The sequence below is a fragment of the Geotrypetes seraphini genome, chromosome 2 (genome assembly GCF_902459505.1).
Source record: "Geotrypetes seraphini chromosome 2, aGeoSer1.1, whole genome shotgun sequence".
Classification (NCBI taxonomy): Eukaryota; Metazoa; Chordata; class Amphibia; order Gymnophiona; family Dermophiidae; genus Geotrypetes; species Geotrypetes seraphini.
In genome coordinates, this window is record NC_047085.1 from 311777804 (window position 1) to 311795647 (window position 17844).

General features: G+C 43.5%; 1 protein-coding gene across 5 annotated transcripts in view; it reads right to left on the reverse strand.

The window, feature by feature from the left end:
- The window catches only part of ACP3 (acid phosphatase 3), a 124543-nt gene that overhangs the window by 61975 nt on the left and 44724 nt on the right, over positions 1-17844 (reverse strand). For all 5 annotated transcript variants that reach the window (XM_033929994.1, XM_033929991.1, XM_033929990.1 and 2 more), the window contains exon 6: positions 7594-7689. In XM_033929994.1, coding sequence (XP_033785885.1) covers positions 7594-7689 — 96 coding nt within the window. The remainder of the gene's footprint in view (positions 1-7593; positions 7690-17844) is intronic.

The window sequence follows — 17844 nt, forward strand, 5'->3', positions numbered from 1 at the left end:
CTGATCACTTCCTCCGGTAGCGCATTCCAAGTGTCCACGACCCTTTGGGTGAAGAAAAACTTCCTTGAATCTATTTTGAACCTATCTCCCTTCAGTTTCTCCGAATGCCCCCTCGTACCTGTTGTCCCCCTCAGTCTGAAGAATCTGTCCCTATCCACCCTCTCTATGCCCCTCATGATCTTGAAGGTCTCTATCATATCTCCCCTGAGCCTCCTTTTTTCCAGAGAGAAGAGCCCCAGCCTATCCAACCTCTCGGCGTATGGGCAGTGTTCCAGCCCTCTTACCAGTTTTGTTGCTCTCCTTTGGACTCTCTCAAGTACCGCCATGTCCTTCTTGAGGTGCGGCGACCAATACTGAACGCAGTATTCCAGATGTGGACGCACCATCGCTCGATACAATGGCATGATGATTTCCCGCGTCCTGGTTGTTATGTCCCTCTTTATGATGCCCAGCATCCTGTTGGCTTTTTTTGAGGCTGCTGCGCACTGTGCAGATGGCTTCAGTGATGCATCCACCAGTACACCCAAGTCTCTCTCAAGTCTGCTGTCTCCCAACAATGCCCCCCCCAATTTGTAGTTGAACAACGGGTTCTTTTTCCCTATATGCATGACATTGCATTTTTTCACGTTAAAGCGCATTTGCCATTTGTTTGCCCAGTCTTCCAGCTTGTCCAGGTCCCTTTGCAGGTCCTCACACTCCTCCCTGGACCTAACTCTGCCGCACAGTTTGGTATCGTCTGCAAATTTTATAACCTTGCACTTTGCCTCCTTTTCCAGGTCATTGATAAATATGTTGAAGAGTAACAGCCCCAGCACCGATCCCTGTGGCACACCGCTCGTGACTCCCCGCCAGTCAGAATATTGGCCCTTTACTCCGACCCTCTGCAGTCTACCCGACAACCAGTGCTTGATCCATCTGTGCACATCTCCTCCCACCCCGTGGTTCCACAGCTTCCTAAGCAGCCTTTCATGTGGTACCTTGTCGAAAGCCTTTTGAAAATCGAGGTAAATGATGTCTATGGGTTCCCCATTGTCCACCCGACTGCTTATTCCCTCAAAGAAGTACAGAAGGTTCGTTAGGCACGACCTTCCCTTACAGAATCCGTGCTGGCTTGTTCTCAGTAGGCCATTCCTCTCGATGTGCTCGCAAATGCCGTCTTTGATCATAGCTTCCACCATCTTCCCTATAATTGAAGTCAGGCTCACCGGCCTGTAGTTCCCGGGGTCACCCCTCGATCCCTTCTTGAAGATAGGTGTGACATTCGCCAATTTCCACCTCTCCAGTTTTCAAGGATAGGTTGCAAACATGCTGGATTGTGCCCGCTATTTCTTGTCTTAGTTCCTTCAGAACCCTTGGGTGGATCCCGTCCGGGCCCGGTGATTTGCCGCATTTTAACCTGTCTATCTGTTTGAGGACATCCTCCTTACTTACCTCTATGTGCTCCAATTTTTCTGCCTGTTCCCCACTCATGAGCTCCTCTGAGTCCGGTATATTAGATGTGTCTTCGCTCGTGAAAACCGACGAGAAGAACGTGTTCAACCTCTCAGCTACCTCTTTATCCTCCTTAATCACTCCCTTCCTATCCCCATCGTCCATCGGCCCCACCTCCTCTCTCGCTGGTCGCTTCCCCTTTACGTAACTGAAGAATGCCTTGAAGTTTTGCGCCTCCCTGGCCATATTCGTGTTATGTTATATTCGTGTTACTTCGATAATATGAAACACGTGTTAATGTTATTAGAAAAGATTCTTATTTTAGGATTGTGTACACGATCATTTGATTCTCGCCTTTTGAGTTCAGTAGGTTCAATACTTTAGTGAAGAGTTTATAGACTATTGAAAATTTTTTTTGTGACAATATCTTTATTTCGCGAAATTCTAAGTAAGTTCTTAACATATGTTTTAATTTGCATATTTTAAAATGTATATTACGTGCTTTATTATATATTTTCATGATTATATCATAAATAATAAAATCCTAGAGCGCGCATGCGCTGTTGAAATATCGTGAGTCCTGGAGGCGTGAGGTGTGCTTCTGTGTCACTCCTCACGGCGCCTGTGCCAGCGACTCATCAAAATTCAGCCGGGGATGGGAATCCGAATTGCACACGTGCTCCAGCTCCGGATCGGATCCCACTGCTCCTCTCTTCCCCCCCTTTCCCGGCTCCGGAGGGGAATCGGTCTCAGCCCCGGGTGGGGGCGCGCGCCAGTCCCTGGTCCGATCCTGCCTCTGGTTCAGGTTTTAGCCGCTCCCCGGTTACCTCGGTTCCGCTTCGGGATCGGAACCGGCTCCGGCTGCAACGGGGCGCCGACTCTGCTTCTCTTTTTCTTTTTCTCGCCCTGGGAGGAGGATCGGGGAGGGAAAGACGTCAGGCCGGAAACAGCTGGACAAAGCCCAGCCCCGCGGGGAGAGAGGCAAAACGTGGATCGTGTCACATTTTTTATAAAGGTTAGTACCAATAACAACATGTTTCATTTAACATATTGATATATATCACAGTAATGATGTATTTTATTATCTCTCATGTAATTTACAAACTTAAAAATGGGAGGTGAAAGGGCCTCATAAGTGGAATAGCCTAGGGCCTCTTTTCATCTAAATCCGGCCCTGTTGGTATGATTGGAGGGAGGGGAGTGCTGGATTGTATGTATGGGGTGTGAATGTGTTGATTTTGTTTGCTGCCTGGCTCACACTCATTGCTGTGTTCCAATGTTATTTGCTGCTATTACTGTGCAGAGGGGGGATTTGGATGGGTCGCCCTCACTCCATTCTGCTGTTTGTATATTCTCTGCTGCATTACTTTTTGGCATTCTTGTACTAACATGACCTCTTTGAATGTAAAATCCCTTAATGTGGATGGAATTCACTCTCCCATCAAATGTGCTAAACTCCTTACCTACCTGAAGCAGGAACGCACTGATATTGCATTTTTACAGGAAACACACTTTAACAATGAGGCAAACATCTCTACCGCTCTAAGTAACATTAAAACTCCCTGGAACGATGGCGTTCCTTACCGTTGTCCCTTCTGGGACAGGTAGCACTGGTCAAAATGGTGCTTTTTCCCAAATAGTTGTTGTACCCCCTACAGACTATACCCATCTGGATATCTAAATCTGATGAGCAAACTTATCTATCCACAGTATGGACTTTTTATCTGGAACAATAAGGGAGCTCGAATTAGGTGTTCAAAGCTGACCAGGGTCAAATCACAGGATGGTCTGAATGTCCCTGACCTGTGTGCTTATAATGTTGCAGCTTTGTTACGCTGGATCCACGAACAGTTGGCGTCTACTCCTCGTTACTCTCCTGCGACTCTTCTAGCAGATTGTTGTCTTTCCCTTTTCTTTTTCGTCCTTTTTCCATGGTCGCTCTGAGGGGGGGCCCTCATCCAACTTCCCCTACTTTTTCCTTTTTTCTTCCTTTCCGGAAGGCCTGGATGTGGTGGAGGGCTAAACAGAGCTGATTGCCTAGTGTCTCCCCCTTTCTATCTCTTCTCCGTAATCCTGATTTTCCTCCTTTTATGCACTGTATATGGGGTCTTGTCACAAACCCCCTTGCAGTCCAGGGCTGGCGTGTGACAAACACACTGCTTCGGGCGCGTCCCCTTTAACTAGGGGTACCTCCAGGATTTTTAGGCGGCCCCAGACAATGGTCTAGGCCCCTCGAGATATAGGGGAAGTACAAGGTTTCACTATATCACCAAGCAAACGAGTTCTTTAGGAAAACATAAGTGGTTTATTCTGACCTCCAGGTCAAAAGATATGCAACAGCAAAACAATATCACTTTGCAGGTCATTGAACAAAAATAGTAAATTGGCAAAAATCAAACTTACAGTACATTTTCAAGCAGACAAGAACTCAGTAGGCAAAAATCGTCACAGCACACTCTGTTAGCAGTTCAGCTTTTCTCACAGCTCCTACGTGCAGGCACAAATCACACAGCTGAGACGGTTAATCTAATTAGCTCCCTGCAACGGGAGTCACAGTAACTTTCCTACAGTTCCAACAGCACTTTAAACAGTTCAGCCTGCATCTGGTTCACAAACTTGTCTTTGAATGCATAACTTGATTCAGACTTCAGGCAAGTATTATTCTCCAACTTCCTATGCTTATACAGCTCAATATATATATATCCCCTTCTTCAGGTTTAACTTGGGCAGCAGAGAGAGAAAAAAAACGATATGCAAAAAGAAAACACAAAGCACAAACAGTTTCCCTGTTGCTGCATTCTTTCATTCAGAATTCCATACCTTCTAACTGGCCTTCTACCCTAGGGCCAGCTATTTCTATCTCCATGCCTTCTACCTGGTCTGGCACTGGATAGTTTGAAGGGGTTAAGCCTTCCTCCAAATCCTGCATGGGATAATCCAGCACGTTCTCCTCTGCTGCCCTGTTCCACAGCTCCTCTCCTGCCTTGGGCTGTGGGAGTGACTCGCCCTCGTCACTCGCTCCTCCTCCTCCTGTTTGTCTCTGCCTGCTTTTAAACAGACCAGAGCCAATCCCCTTCAGCCTGTAGCGGGGGATGGGTTTTGGCTCTACAGCAGTTTTCCTCTGCCTGGGTTTTTCAACTGCAGCTACTTTCCTTGTGGCTTCTTTAGCTGTTCTAAAGCCCGGAAGCTGCTGTTGCCAACCTGCCTGCCTCTGTTCCAGCTCACTATCACTTTGATTATAGGGGCAAGGGAGGTCAGCCTCAAGTTGAGCGCCAGAATCAATCTGGTCCATTCTTCTGCACTTAATCCTATCAGGGACTGGGCTAGTGCTGGTGCTGGGTTTGTCACAGTCTGTTGGGATGGGGGGAGCAGGACACCACTTTAGGGGCTATGATGGACCTGGGGGGTGGCCAGTTCCCATCATTTCTACAAATGCAAACTCAATGGGACCTCTCCCTGCACCACTTTCATACCTATTTATAGATTAAACACTATTACTCCTCTGCTTGCTAAACATGGGGGTTGCTGGGAGTGTGGGACACTGGACAATGCCTTTCTAGACACCCCTACATCACTGAATAATATCTCCCAATGGTACATTGAGAGCCGGGACTATCAGGGGTGAATTGTGCTTGGTACCCCTTGCCCGTGAGTGGTCCACTGACCTGGGTAGGCCTGTCACGACACATGACTGGCACATGTTTTTTCAGAATATTTACTCTTGACAAGCCAGTGTCGCTTCAGGAAACACAGTTTAAACTTTTGCACAGAGCTTACATCACAAGGATACGTAGTTTGCGCATGAAATTGTGGCCTGACAGCAGCTGTCTTCGCTGTAAACAACATCCTGGGACGTTTTTACACACATTTTTTGATTGCTCAGCTCTGTCTCTGTGAACTCCTGTACAGTGTTGAGGCGGTGCTCCACTGCTCTTTAGAATGGAATTGTTCGGCTCTTCTGCTGGGGGACATACAAGACCTCGTTCAACAGGGTTTGGACTTCTCTGGTCAAAAGCTTGTTCTTCGTGCCATCCTGTTGGGCAAAAAGCTTATTTTGCAACACTGGTCAGATGAGGAAGCCCCTATCGTCAGTCTTTGGATTGCCAGGATGAAACTTCAAGCTCTATTTGAACTGGACTCCTATTCTACCAGGCCTCAGGTTCTTTGGAAGACTTATTGTACTCTTTGGGAGCGATTTCTAGCTACTCCTCATGCTCCCACTCCTCCCCACACCTAACTTTCAGTTCACTTGTTTATTGGTTGCCATAGTTACAGCTCCTGATTCTAGGGGCGGTTCGTGGAGGCACTTTCTGCACCTTGTTGGGCCATTCTCCATGGGGCCCTTCGGTGGGCTGGGGGTATCTCACTGCTGCTTTTGCTGACTGCCACTGTTTGGATACTGGTGAGCCAGGGTGTGTGACTGTTTTGTTTTAAGTGTTTGTAGACATGTTTGGGATGCTTGTGTGGCTTGTGTGTGTGTGTATGCTTGAATGGTTGAATCGTTTGGGGATTCTTCAGTTTCTCCTATTCCTTGTTATATATATATATAAAAATGGGCAGCTGTAGACCATCCTTTGTATTCTCTTAGGATATGACCTGTTTTTCTCTGGATATCATGTACAGAGCGAATTGCATATATGTTCTCCTGTTTTGATTCTTGTTTTGATTCTTGTATATGGTTACACTTTCCTTAATAAATATGATATTACCTAAAAACAAACAAACAACAAAAATCAACAGCTTTGGTGGCAGTAGTAACCATCAGTAGTGGTGGCACCTGGACATTTTTGTTTGACTTTTGGGGTTTGTTTGGGTTTTTTTTGCAATTGTTTATCTATTTTTTTTAATACAAATGAAATGAAACAAAATAAAAATAAAATAATTCTGAAATCAAACTAAAAACCAAATGACCCCCCCAAAAATTTCCAGTACATAACCTTGAAGCATAGAAATGTTACCCTTCTCTCCCTTATACCAAGCCGTGGTAGAGGGTTCTACTGCGTCCCGGAACACCAAATGCTCTGACGCTGCTCCGACGCTCACACTTATGAGTGGTTATGTTTATAGCTATTTTCTATTTTCCCATTAGCGCCTTAGCCTCTAATAGAAATATGACAGCAGATAAGGGCCAAATGGCCCATCCAGTCTGCCCATCTGTAGAAAATTGTAAAAATATTTTAGTGTGTAGTTTCTGTACACACATTCAAAAATTGCTATGAGACACCTCAGCTTCCCTGCGGTACTCCATTTTAAGCTGAAGTAAGCACGCATTAGTATTTACTGTAGCCCTGTACCAGGGCTCCTCAGTTTGTACCTGAGGCAATGGAGTGTTCAGCCACTTGCCCAAGGCCACAAGGAGAGTCAGTGCGAGTCAAATCCTGGTGTATCTGATTCTCAGCTTGCTGCTCTAAATATTCTGTTATATATAGTATCAAATAAACTTCTTTCCTAATAAGATGAATGGATTTGTTGTTTTCAGGAGCCAGTGTCCAGTTGGCTGGTATCTTTTGTCTAACATTGTTCTGTACACTGTTTGAAATCAAATAAAACTTATTGAACGAAAAAAAAAAAAAAAAAAAAAGTTCTCTGAATGAACTTAAACTATGCTTATTATAATTATAACAACTTTATAAAGATCTGGGGGCCATTAGAGAATTATTGTAATGAATGAACATCGTTTTCCTTTCTGATGAATACATGTATTTTATTGGGGGGAGGGGGGGGAAATTGGATGATTAATATTTTTATTTAATGATTGGATTTCTGTTGAAGAATTGTTGGGTGGGGGGAAAGGGTTATAATTTCTACTTTAATGGATTATATGTATAAGAATGTCAAGTGCTGTATATTTTTATTAATAATGTAATGTTTTAATATTAATCACTTGTTTGTCAGTTTTAAAATGAATAAAGAATTAAAAAAACAACAACAACAAAACTATGCTTGAAATGCTCAAAACCATCTCTTAACCAGATAAATCTAGTCCGGACATCAAGTTCAAACAAAATTCATCTAGTCAGCAGTATGCAAAGGAGTGAATTTTGAAAGGTCAAGATTTACCTCAGTAACTCCCAGGTAATTGGTCTCTTGATGTTTATATATTCAAATTATAGTGTTTCTTAAATCTGAATGTTGTTATACTTGCTTTCTTTTATACTATACCTCGCAAAGTAAAGTATCGTATACAGCCCAAAGCTTGCCGCCTGTCAGTGCCGCAACAGAGTATCCTGTTTCTTGGGAGAGGTTTTTTATAAAATCCTGAAACAGAACCACACAAAAGAAGTAGGATTAGAACCATGACAAAACTGCTTCTGTTGGCTCATTGAATAAATGTCATTTCTAGGCATTCTCTTGATTAATATTAATCCATATTAAATGCATTAATTTCCTGCCAAACAAGTAGGTAGCTCTTCTATAAACTGGCACCTTATTTTAGGCAGCGCAAAGGGGCACAGTTGGCACCAATGCTGTAACGGCTTAAGGGCTCATCTAAGCCATTATAGGATACAGTGGTGCCTCGCATAACGGACGCCTCGCACAGCGAACGCTGCGCACAACGAACTTCAGGTCTTGCTTCCCACAACGAACTTCGTTTCACACAACGAAGTCGCCCGAGCTGCATCGCTTAACTGCCCTCTCTCCGCCTGGCTCCCTGTGCAGTGGCGCTACATATTTTAAACCCCCCTGCCGCCGCTGCTGCATATTTTTAAGCCTCTGCCGCCACCGCATATTTTTAAACCTCCCCCCGCCGCCACATATTTTTTTAAAAAAGCCACCACTGCTGCAACTTTAATCTCACCCGCTCACTCGAACTGGTGGTCTAGCAAATTTCCCAGCCAGAAGCGCAGACAGAGATCAAGAGCAAGCCTTCTGTGCTACTGCCTGGGCCTGCGCTGATCTCTGAATGGCTGCAGTCAGCTCTCGCGGGACTCACAAGAACTAACTGCAGCCAGCTCTTGCGGGACTCACAAGAACTAACTGCAGCCATTCGGAGATCGGCATGGGCCCACACAGGCGTGCAGAGGAATTGCTCCTGATCTCTGCGCTTCTGGCCTGTACGCCACTGGCTGGGAAAGATGGGAGGAATTAAAAAAGGTACTGGGGAGTATGTGGGGGGTGATTATAATACACAGCAAGGATCAACAAAACCCCTGTCTCCCCTCCCCTTCACATATATCCCCTCTATATCATGCTAACAGAATACCACAGTCACACATAGCAGGAATAGGGTTAGGGTAGTGCAACTAGGGCAACTGTCCCCCCTGGTCAAAGAGAGCCGTAAGCCTCTGCCTGGACTTTGCAGTCCCCAGTTGTGTCTAACACCAGCTCTAACAAGATAAATTTATCTTTTTTTATGTCATCTTAGCATATTTTATGCTACAGAACGAATTATTTTTTTTAACATGTATTGTTATGGGAAAACGCGTTTCACATAACGAACTTTTCGCATAACAAACTTGCTCCTGGAACGAATTAAGTTCGTTGTGTGAGGCACCACTATTAGCACAAAACTGCAGTGGTATGCCAAAAGAAAGGTGCACCCACTTATGGCTGGTATAAATAGGCATGTCTAAATTAGGTGTGTCACTTGGGATCCCTTTTACTAGAATTGTACTGAATAGCATATTTTATTATTCAGCTGAATGAGTGATGAAAAATAGTATTCAGCTGAAAATGAATTACGGGCATAACCAATAATATAAGAAGGAATCTGAAATTGGAGATCACGTGTTTATTTCAGTAGGATTTAGCACAGTAGAGCACTAGTGTAGTGAAGAAAATTTGTGCCAGAGGCTGAAGTGCCTGCCATCACTGTCCTGTGTACCCCTGCATCAATGTGCCATGCACCTCCCAATACACACTTCTCTGTACTATGAGTTCCCCCCCTCCCTGTGCACCCTTCTCTGTAGGCTCTACCTCTTCATATCTGGACAGAGGTATGACGAGCGAGGTGATTAAATTTGTGGACGATACGAAGTTATTCAGAGTAGTGAAGATGCAGGGGGATTCCGAAGATCTGCAACGTGACATAATCAGGCTCGAGGAATGGGCATCGACATGGCAGATGAGATTCAACGTGGATAAGTGCAAAGTGATGCATGTAGGTAACAAAAATCTCATGCACGAATACAGGATGTCCAGGGCGGTACTTGGAGCGACCTCCCAGGAAAGGGACTTGGGAGTTCTGATCGACAAGTCAATGAAGCCGTTCGCGCAATGTGCGGTGGCAGAAAAAGGGCAAACAGAATGCTAGGAATGATAAAGAAGGGGATCACGAACGGATTGGAGAAGGTTATCATGCTGCTGTACCGGGCCATGGTGCACTGGTCGCTGTACATGAAGAAGGACACGGTACTACTGGAAAGAGCGACCAAGATGGTTAAGGGGTTGGAGGAGCTGCCGTACAGTGAAAGATTAAAGAAACTGGGCATCTTCTCCTTCGAACAGAGGAGATTGAAAAAGGACATGATCGAAACATTCAAGGTACTGAAGGGGATAGACTTAGTAGATAAAGGACAGGTTGTTCACCCTCTCCAAGGTAGGGAGAACGAGAGGACACTCTCTAAAGTTGAAAGGAGATAGATTCCGTACAAATGTAAGGAAGTTCTTCTTCATCCAGAGAGTGGTGGAAAACAGGAACGCTCTTCTGGAGTCTGTCATAGGAGAAAACACCCTCCAGGGATTCAAGACAAAGTTAGACAAGTTCCTGCTGAATAAGAACGTGCGCTGGTAGGGCTAGTCTCAGTTAGGGCACTGGTCTTTGACCAGAGGGTCGCCGCGTGAGCAGACTGCTGGGCATGATGGACCACTGGTCTGACCCAGCAGCAGCAATTCTTATGTTCTTATGCCGGCTGCAAGCAGCATCTCTTACTAACTGCTTCTGCCAGCCTCATCATCCCTCTGACTTCAGTTCCTTGTTTCTGCGAATAGGAAGTGTCATCAGAGGGAGTGATGAGACTGGCGTAAGCAGTGAGTATGAGATGCTGCTCATGGCCAGCAAAAATATGAAGAGTTACTGGTGGGGTGGGAAGAGGAGAGGTGCTAGCACCCCACCATGGCAGCGCCTGGGGCGGTCCACCCCCCTGCTCTTCCTTACTACACTAGAGCAGTAGAGACCCTGATTATTCACATTCAGATTTAAATGATTATTCTGAATATGAATAATGTATTTAGGACCAAATCAAATTGAATATTTGATATAGCCTTACCTTTTACTAAAGCTTAGCATGTGCAAACTGACATTAGCATGCAATATGTGCTATAAAGCCCATTATATACCTATCGGCTTCTTAGAATTTAGTGCTTGCTAATGTCTGTTATCATGTACTAAGCTTTAGTAAAAGGGCCTTGGCAAACCCATGACAAGCATATGCTCTCCCCACATGTATGCCTCCCCTGACAGTTCCACGCTAAATGATTTAGGCATATAATTTATAGCATAGGCAGCAGAATGCTTTTTTGTTTGGGGGAGCCACAAGCTCCGCCTCAGACCTTGCCCAGTCTTCGCCCCAGACCCGCCCCATAATAATACTAACTATAATACCATTTTTCCATTCATTTTTCATATATACATACAGTATAATCTTATTAACAACACATAATGGTTAACCACAAAATTAAACTACACAAAGCACACTGTATGTTTCTCAACATTCATTCCTACCAGAACACCTGTCCTTGGTCACACATGCAGAACACAGATAACCCCTATGCAAATACAGGACCACAAAATAAAAGTACTAATTTATACAAACAAAACCCTAAGATACAAGACTCTGCATGCAGTACAATCCCCAGAGAAATAGAAACAAATGCATTTCTTCCTGAACAGTACAAAATATAGACAGCAGATGTAATTTCTCAAAACTGACACAATTCAATCACTAAGTTGAATTGTGTGGTGGATGCTTGGAATGCTCTCCCGGAGGAGGTTGTGACAGAGACCACCATTCTGGGATTCAAGGGCAAGTTGAATGCACACCTTCTTGCAAATCACATTTAGGGATACGGGTTCCATTAGGGAACATCTAGCTTGGCCTCCGCGTGTGTGGGTCGCCGGACAAGATGGACCTAAGGTCTGATCCGGTGAAGGCATTTCTTATGTTCTTATGTCCCCTACCTTTGTTGCCTGGTGATTTTGGTTTTCAAACCATCTTTCCCAATCTCTGGCTGCACTTCCTTCTGTCTGTGCTCTTAACTGTGTATCCAGGGCCAACTTATCCATTTGTTGTTTTTCTCTCCTTCACTTTCTGCCATACATCTATCTTTAGAATTCACTTTAAATATTCAACTTTCTTCCATTTTTCTGCTTTCTTCTCAAAATCTACTTTTCCATGCCTTCCCTTCCCATCTATCCATGTGTACCATTTCCTCCCTCTTTCTTCTGCCCTACTCCCATCTATCCATAAGAAGCATTTCTTATCATCTCTGTGCACCCTTTGCCTACCCTTCCCCTCCATCCCTATGCACCATCACATCCCTCTCCTATGGTCAGACATCTCTGTCTTCCTCCTTCCTCCCCCCCTCATATGGTCTGGCATCTTTCTCTTCTTTCCATAGCTTGGAATCTTTCTCCTCTCCCATGCTCTGGCATCTCTCTCTTCTTCCCTCCCTCTTTCCGAGGTCTAATACCTCTCTCCTCTCCTTTCAGCAGCTTGGCATCTCTCTCTCCCCTCCTTCCCTTCCATTCTGGCATCTCTCTCTCATTCCCATTTCAGTGGTCTGACATCGCTCCCTTCTTTGGGTCTTCTCTCCTCCCTCCCAGTGTAATGTATCTCCCTCCCTCCTCTCGACCACTATTATGTCCAACAATTCTCCCTCTTTCTTCCTTTTCCCCATATATATCATCTCTCTTTCCCTCTCACGCCACACACCGATGCCCAACAATTCTCTGTTCCTTTTCCCTCCCCCCATTGGCAGCATTTATTTCTCTCCCTTTCCACTACTCTACCTGTGCAGCATCTCTCTTTTCCTCCTTTCCTAACCCCCCACCCCGGCCCGTGCTTTTTTCTGGTTACACATTTAAAGCAGTTTGACCCATATACAGGTATTTGTTTTGTACCTGTGGCAATGGAGGATTAAGTGACTTGCCCAGGGCCACAAGGAGCAGTGCTAAGATTTTATCCCACAACCTCAGGGTGCTGAGGCCGCAGTTCTACCACTTGGTTCTTGTTTAAATTGTAAGCTCTGTTGAGCAGAGACTCTTTGTAACTCTGTACAGCGCTACGTGCATCTGGTAGTGCTATAAAAATAATTAATAATAGTAGTAGTAGGTCTCTCCTCACCTCCTTATGCAGCTAACAGCTAATTACTAGTGCCAATCAGACACATAAGCCCTACTATTCTATAAACTATGCACGCTTTTGATGGCTAACTTTAGAACTGCCTCTATGTTCTTTTTTTTTGACAGTTATTCAATATACAAATATAGGCCCCCTTTTTATGGAGCCACATTAGGCTTTTTTACCTCCGGCTGCAGTGGTAAAAGCGCTAACGCTCATAGAATTTCATGCATTAATGAATTTCTCAGTATTTCACAGAGGGAGTGGCAATGGCGGGGAATGAGCATGAACACTCTCTAGAATAGCACCGAGGTCCAAATTCCAAGCTCAACTTTGGGCGCAAGGGCTTACATTAGCTGAAAACTGGTGTACAGTAAATCTTGGCACACAAATTGGGGGTGGATCCCTGCTATTCTGTAACTGCGCATATCTTCTCTGAACGCCCCTGACCTGTCCATGCCCCTCCCAATGCCACACCTCCTTTCGAGTTGTGCACAATCCAATTTAAATGCCCATTGTTACAGCATCTATGGAAATGAATTTCAGCATTTCTTCCATCATGTCTGTTACACTCACTCTGCTGATTTATGCTTCAGTCCTCCATCCTGTTACAGAATAGCATGTAGCCAAATCAGTGTTCAAATAATAATTAAGTGTCAATTAAGTGCTTGTTAGCTCCAATAATTCAATCATTGGGAGCTCAATGATTATTTTGGGTGCCGATCTGAAAACCGTGCCTAATTTGGGGCACTCAAAGTTTGGCAACCTTTATAGATTCCAGGGTAAGTGTATGTCCACGTAGTTTATAAAATATGCATGTATATGGCAACTATGGCTCTGATCTACACCCCTGGAAACACCTATGTGCAGAATGCATGGAAATATATTCCACTGACAATTGACAGAAAGCTCAATATCTTCAGTGAACATTATAACTCCACTCAATGTTATCTGTACCTCTATTGTTACCCCAAATCTCCCTTTACATCCTTTAATCATTCTATTTCTTTCCCTCTTAATTAATGTCCACTTAACTTTTGTGTCCATTAATACATGATGTATTCTCATTGATTTGTATGTCGCCTTGAACCTAGTTAGTTTTAGAGCAACTCAAAATATTAGATTAGATTAAAAATGGGCACACTCTTTCCATGTGCCTATTTTTTTTTTTTAGTGTTCATAAAGATCACACTATTTTATAAAATCCCTTTTCTGCACATAAAACAGGTTTTACATGTTGAAAATCACTCTTGTTATATCTTGGAGGGCTGGTAGCGTATATCAATAAGAACAGAGAGATACCCTGGTTTTTGCCAGTCAATTGTGTGATCAATATGTACGATTAAGCTAATGTCAGTGTAATGAATACGCAGGATAACTCCTCCTAAATTAGTTTTTTTCTAGACATTGTAGTGATCTGTTGTTTAAATGAAAAGCAGTTGGGTTTTTTGTTTTGTTTTGTTTTTTCATGAATACAGTTTCATAAAAGGCTGGTTCTTTAGCATTGTATTTTCTATTTCTGCTTTGGGCTTATATACCACGTTCATCCCAAATAAACTGTAAACAGCTTTAGGTCACCTTTAATAACAACAAGGTACATCAGAGTACCTGAATAAATTCATGTAAACCGTTCTTAGCTCCCTTGGAAGAATAATATAGAAAATCGAATAAATAAATAAATAAAATCAGTAACACAATCCGTTATAATAAAACCTTTCCCAATATTTACAACAGCGCACTTCAAACCCGTGATCCGTGGCGCTATGCTCGTGCATGCGCAGTGCCTGCCTCAGCTGATTTCCTGCTCTGATCTCCGACGCCAATTTACTTCCTGCCTTCTGACTAGCTGCCGCTGCTAGGATGCTGCTTCTTCTCACCCCTGGATCAGCAGCGGCAGCAGCCATAGTTTCAATAAGCAGCCGTGGGCCATTTGCTAGGTTGGCCCACTTCGATAATCTGAGCCGGCCTAGCAAAAGCCCCGAGGTTGCCCGGCCTAGCGGATGCTGGACAGGGGGAGCAGGTAAGGGAGAAAGGGTGCTGCTGGATAGGGGGAGCAGGGAAGGGATGCTGCTGGACAGGGGGGAGATAAAAGGAAGGGAAAGATACATAAATAAAGGTAAAAGGAAGGGAGCAAGACAAAAATAGAGACACATATAAATAAAGAAAGGGGCAGGGAGATAGAAAGAAAGACATATAGAAAGAAAGAAACAAATGCCTAAGTCTACACATCTATTCTAGCACCCATTAATGTAACGGGCTAAGAAACTAGTATATAATAAAACACTAAAATACATCAACAATACTTATATACAGAAATCCATTTAACTATACCCAATCCTCCTAATGTCTTCATTAGTTTATGTGGTTTATCTTGACTGGTTTTGCAAAATCTGATATTTATATGTACAAAATCCTGAGTGATGCCAGTCTTTTTTTGGATGTTTTCTTTTATAAAATGGTTTCTTCTTATGTGCATACACACACACACTTTCACTAAGCTGCTTCTACCTTGACCCAGAAAGCTAAATGCTCTGATGCTCACAGAATTCCTAACGCACTGGGCTGCAGTAGAAATCTCTACCGCGGCTTAGTAAAAGAGGGCCATAGCTTTTCCACGATCCCTAATGGATTTTGCAAATGGTTCTGCATACAAGTTAGGACAATTTTAATGTCCTAACTTGTATGTCCATTTTCTGATCTATATCCTATGCAAAACTTAATGAAATTCTATACAGCAGCCAGGAAAAGTGCCGGGGTTTCTTATTAGGGGTTGTTTGTATCTTTCATTTATATACCGAGGATTAAAAATTACAATGTGCACTGGGTTCTACCCATTGAACCACTGGTTATTTAATTTATTGATAAATGATCTGGAAACTGGAACGACAAGAGAGATGATTAAATTTACAGATGACACTAAACTGTTCAAAGTTGTTAAAACACATGCAGAATGTTAAAAATTGAAGGCAGTTCTTAGGAGATTGAAAGACTGGATGTCCAAGAGGCAGATGAAATTTAATGTGGCCAAATGCAAAGTGCAGATGCACAGTTACCAGATACTAGGGTCCACCTTGGGGGTTAGCACCCAAGAAAAAGATCTGTGTGTGGCAATGGCTAGAAAAGCAAACAAGGTTCTAGGAATTATTAAAAAAGGGATGGTTAACAAGACTAAGAATGTTATAATGCCTCTGTATCACTCCATGGTGCGACCTCACCTGGAATACTACATTCAATTCTGGTCTCCTTATCTCAAAAAAGATATAGTGGCACTAGAAAAGGTTCAAAGAAGAGCGACCAAGATGATAAAGGGGATGGAACTCCTCTCGTCTGAGAAAAGACTAAAAAAGTTAGGACTCTTAAGCTTGGAAAAGTGACAGCTGAGGGGAGATATGACTGAAGTCTACAAAATCCTGAGTGGAGTAGAATGGGTACAAGTGGATTGATTTTTCACTCTGACAAAAATTACAAAGACAGGGGACACTCAATGAAGTTACAGAGAAATACTTTAAAAACCAATAGGAGGAAATATTTTTTCATTCAGAAAATAGTTAAGCTCTGGAACACATTGCCAGAGGTTGTGGTAAAAATGGATAGTGTAGCTGGTTTTTAGAAAGATTTGGACAATTTCTGGAGGAAATAGTGTGTTATTGAGACAGACATGGGGGAAGCCACTTCCTGCCCTGGATCGGTAGTATGGAATGTTGCTACTCTATGGGGTTTTGCCAGGTACTGGTGACCTGGATTGGCTACCATGAGGACTGGGCTAGATGGACCATTGGTCTGATCCAGTAAGGCTATTCTTATGTTCTTAGTTGATTATGGAGTAAGACTCCTGAGATTTCTGGGAAACGAAACAAAAATCCATACAAAAAAGGAGATTATTGCTGGAAAGCGATGACCACAAATGCTCGCAGTCTAGGCAACAAAGTTCATGATCTGCAAGCCCTGATGTTAGAGGCAGATCTAGATATTGTCGCTATCACACAGACATGGTTCAGTGAATCACATGGATGGGATGCAAACATACCGGGATATAATCTTTTTAGGAAGGACAGAGATGGTCATAAAGGTGGAGGAGTAGCTCTCTATGTAAAGATCGATATCCAAGCGACCGAAATGCAAGGGACCTGGGGAGAGGAAGAAGCGATATGGATTGCTCTGAAAAGAGAAGATGGAACTTCTATCTACGTGGGTGTAGTCTACAGACCTCCGACTCAATCGCAGCAAATTGATAAGGATCTGATTGTGGATATCCAAAAGTTTGGAAGGAAAGAGGAGGTTCTGCTGTTGGGAGATTTCAACCTGCCAGATGCGGACTGGAATGTTCCGTCTGCAGAATCGGAAAGAAGTAGGGAGATTGTGGATGCCTTTCAAGAGGCTCTGCTCAGACAAATGGTGACGGAACCCACAAGGGAAAAAGCAATATTGGATCTGGTCCTCACAAATGGAGAGAGTATCTCTAATGTTCGAGTGGCAAGTAGCAATCATCAAACGGTTTGGTTTGATATAACGGCTAAAGTGGAGAGTGGCCGCACGATACTTAAAGTCCTAGATTTCAAACGTACGGACTTTAATGCTATGGGAGAGTACTTGAAGAAAGAGCTGTTAGGATGGGAGGACATAAGAGAAGTGGAAAGACAGTGGTCTAAGCTGAAAGGAGCGATAAAAATGGCTACGGACCTTTATGTGAAGAAAATCAATAAAAACAAGAGAAAAAGGAAGCCGATATGGTTCTCCAACCTAGTGGGTGAGAAAATAAAGGTGAAAGAGTTGGCGTTCGTGAAATATAAAAAAAAACAAGAAGAGGAGAGCAGAACAGGGTGAAACTGAAAGAAGCCAAGAGAGAGATACGTCTGGCGAAAGCACAGGCGGAAGAACAAATGGCTAAAAATGTAAAAAAGAGAGACAAAAATTTTTTTAAGATATATTAGTGAAAGGAGGAAGATGAAAAATGGAATTGCTAGGCTAAAAGATGCTGGGAACCAATATGTGGAAAGTGATGAGGAGAAAGCGAATGTGCTAAACAAATACTTCTGTTCTGTGTTCACAGAAGAAAATCCTGGAGATGGACCGAGATTGTCTAGCAAAGTTACACGAGAAAATGGAGTAGATTCTGCGCTGTTCAAGGAGG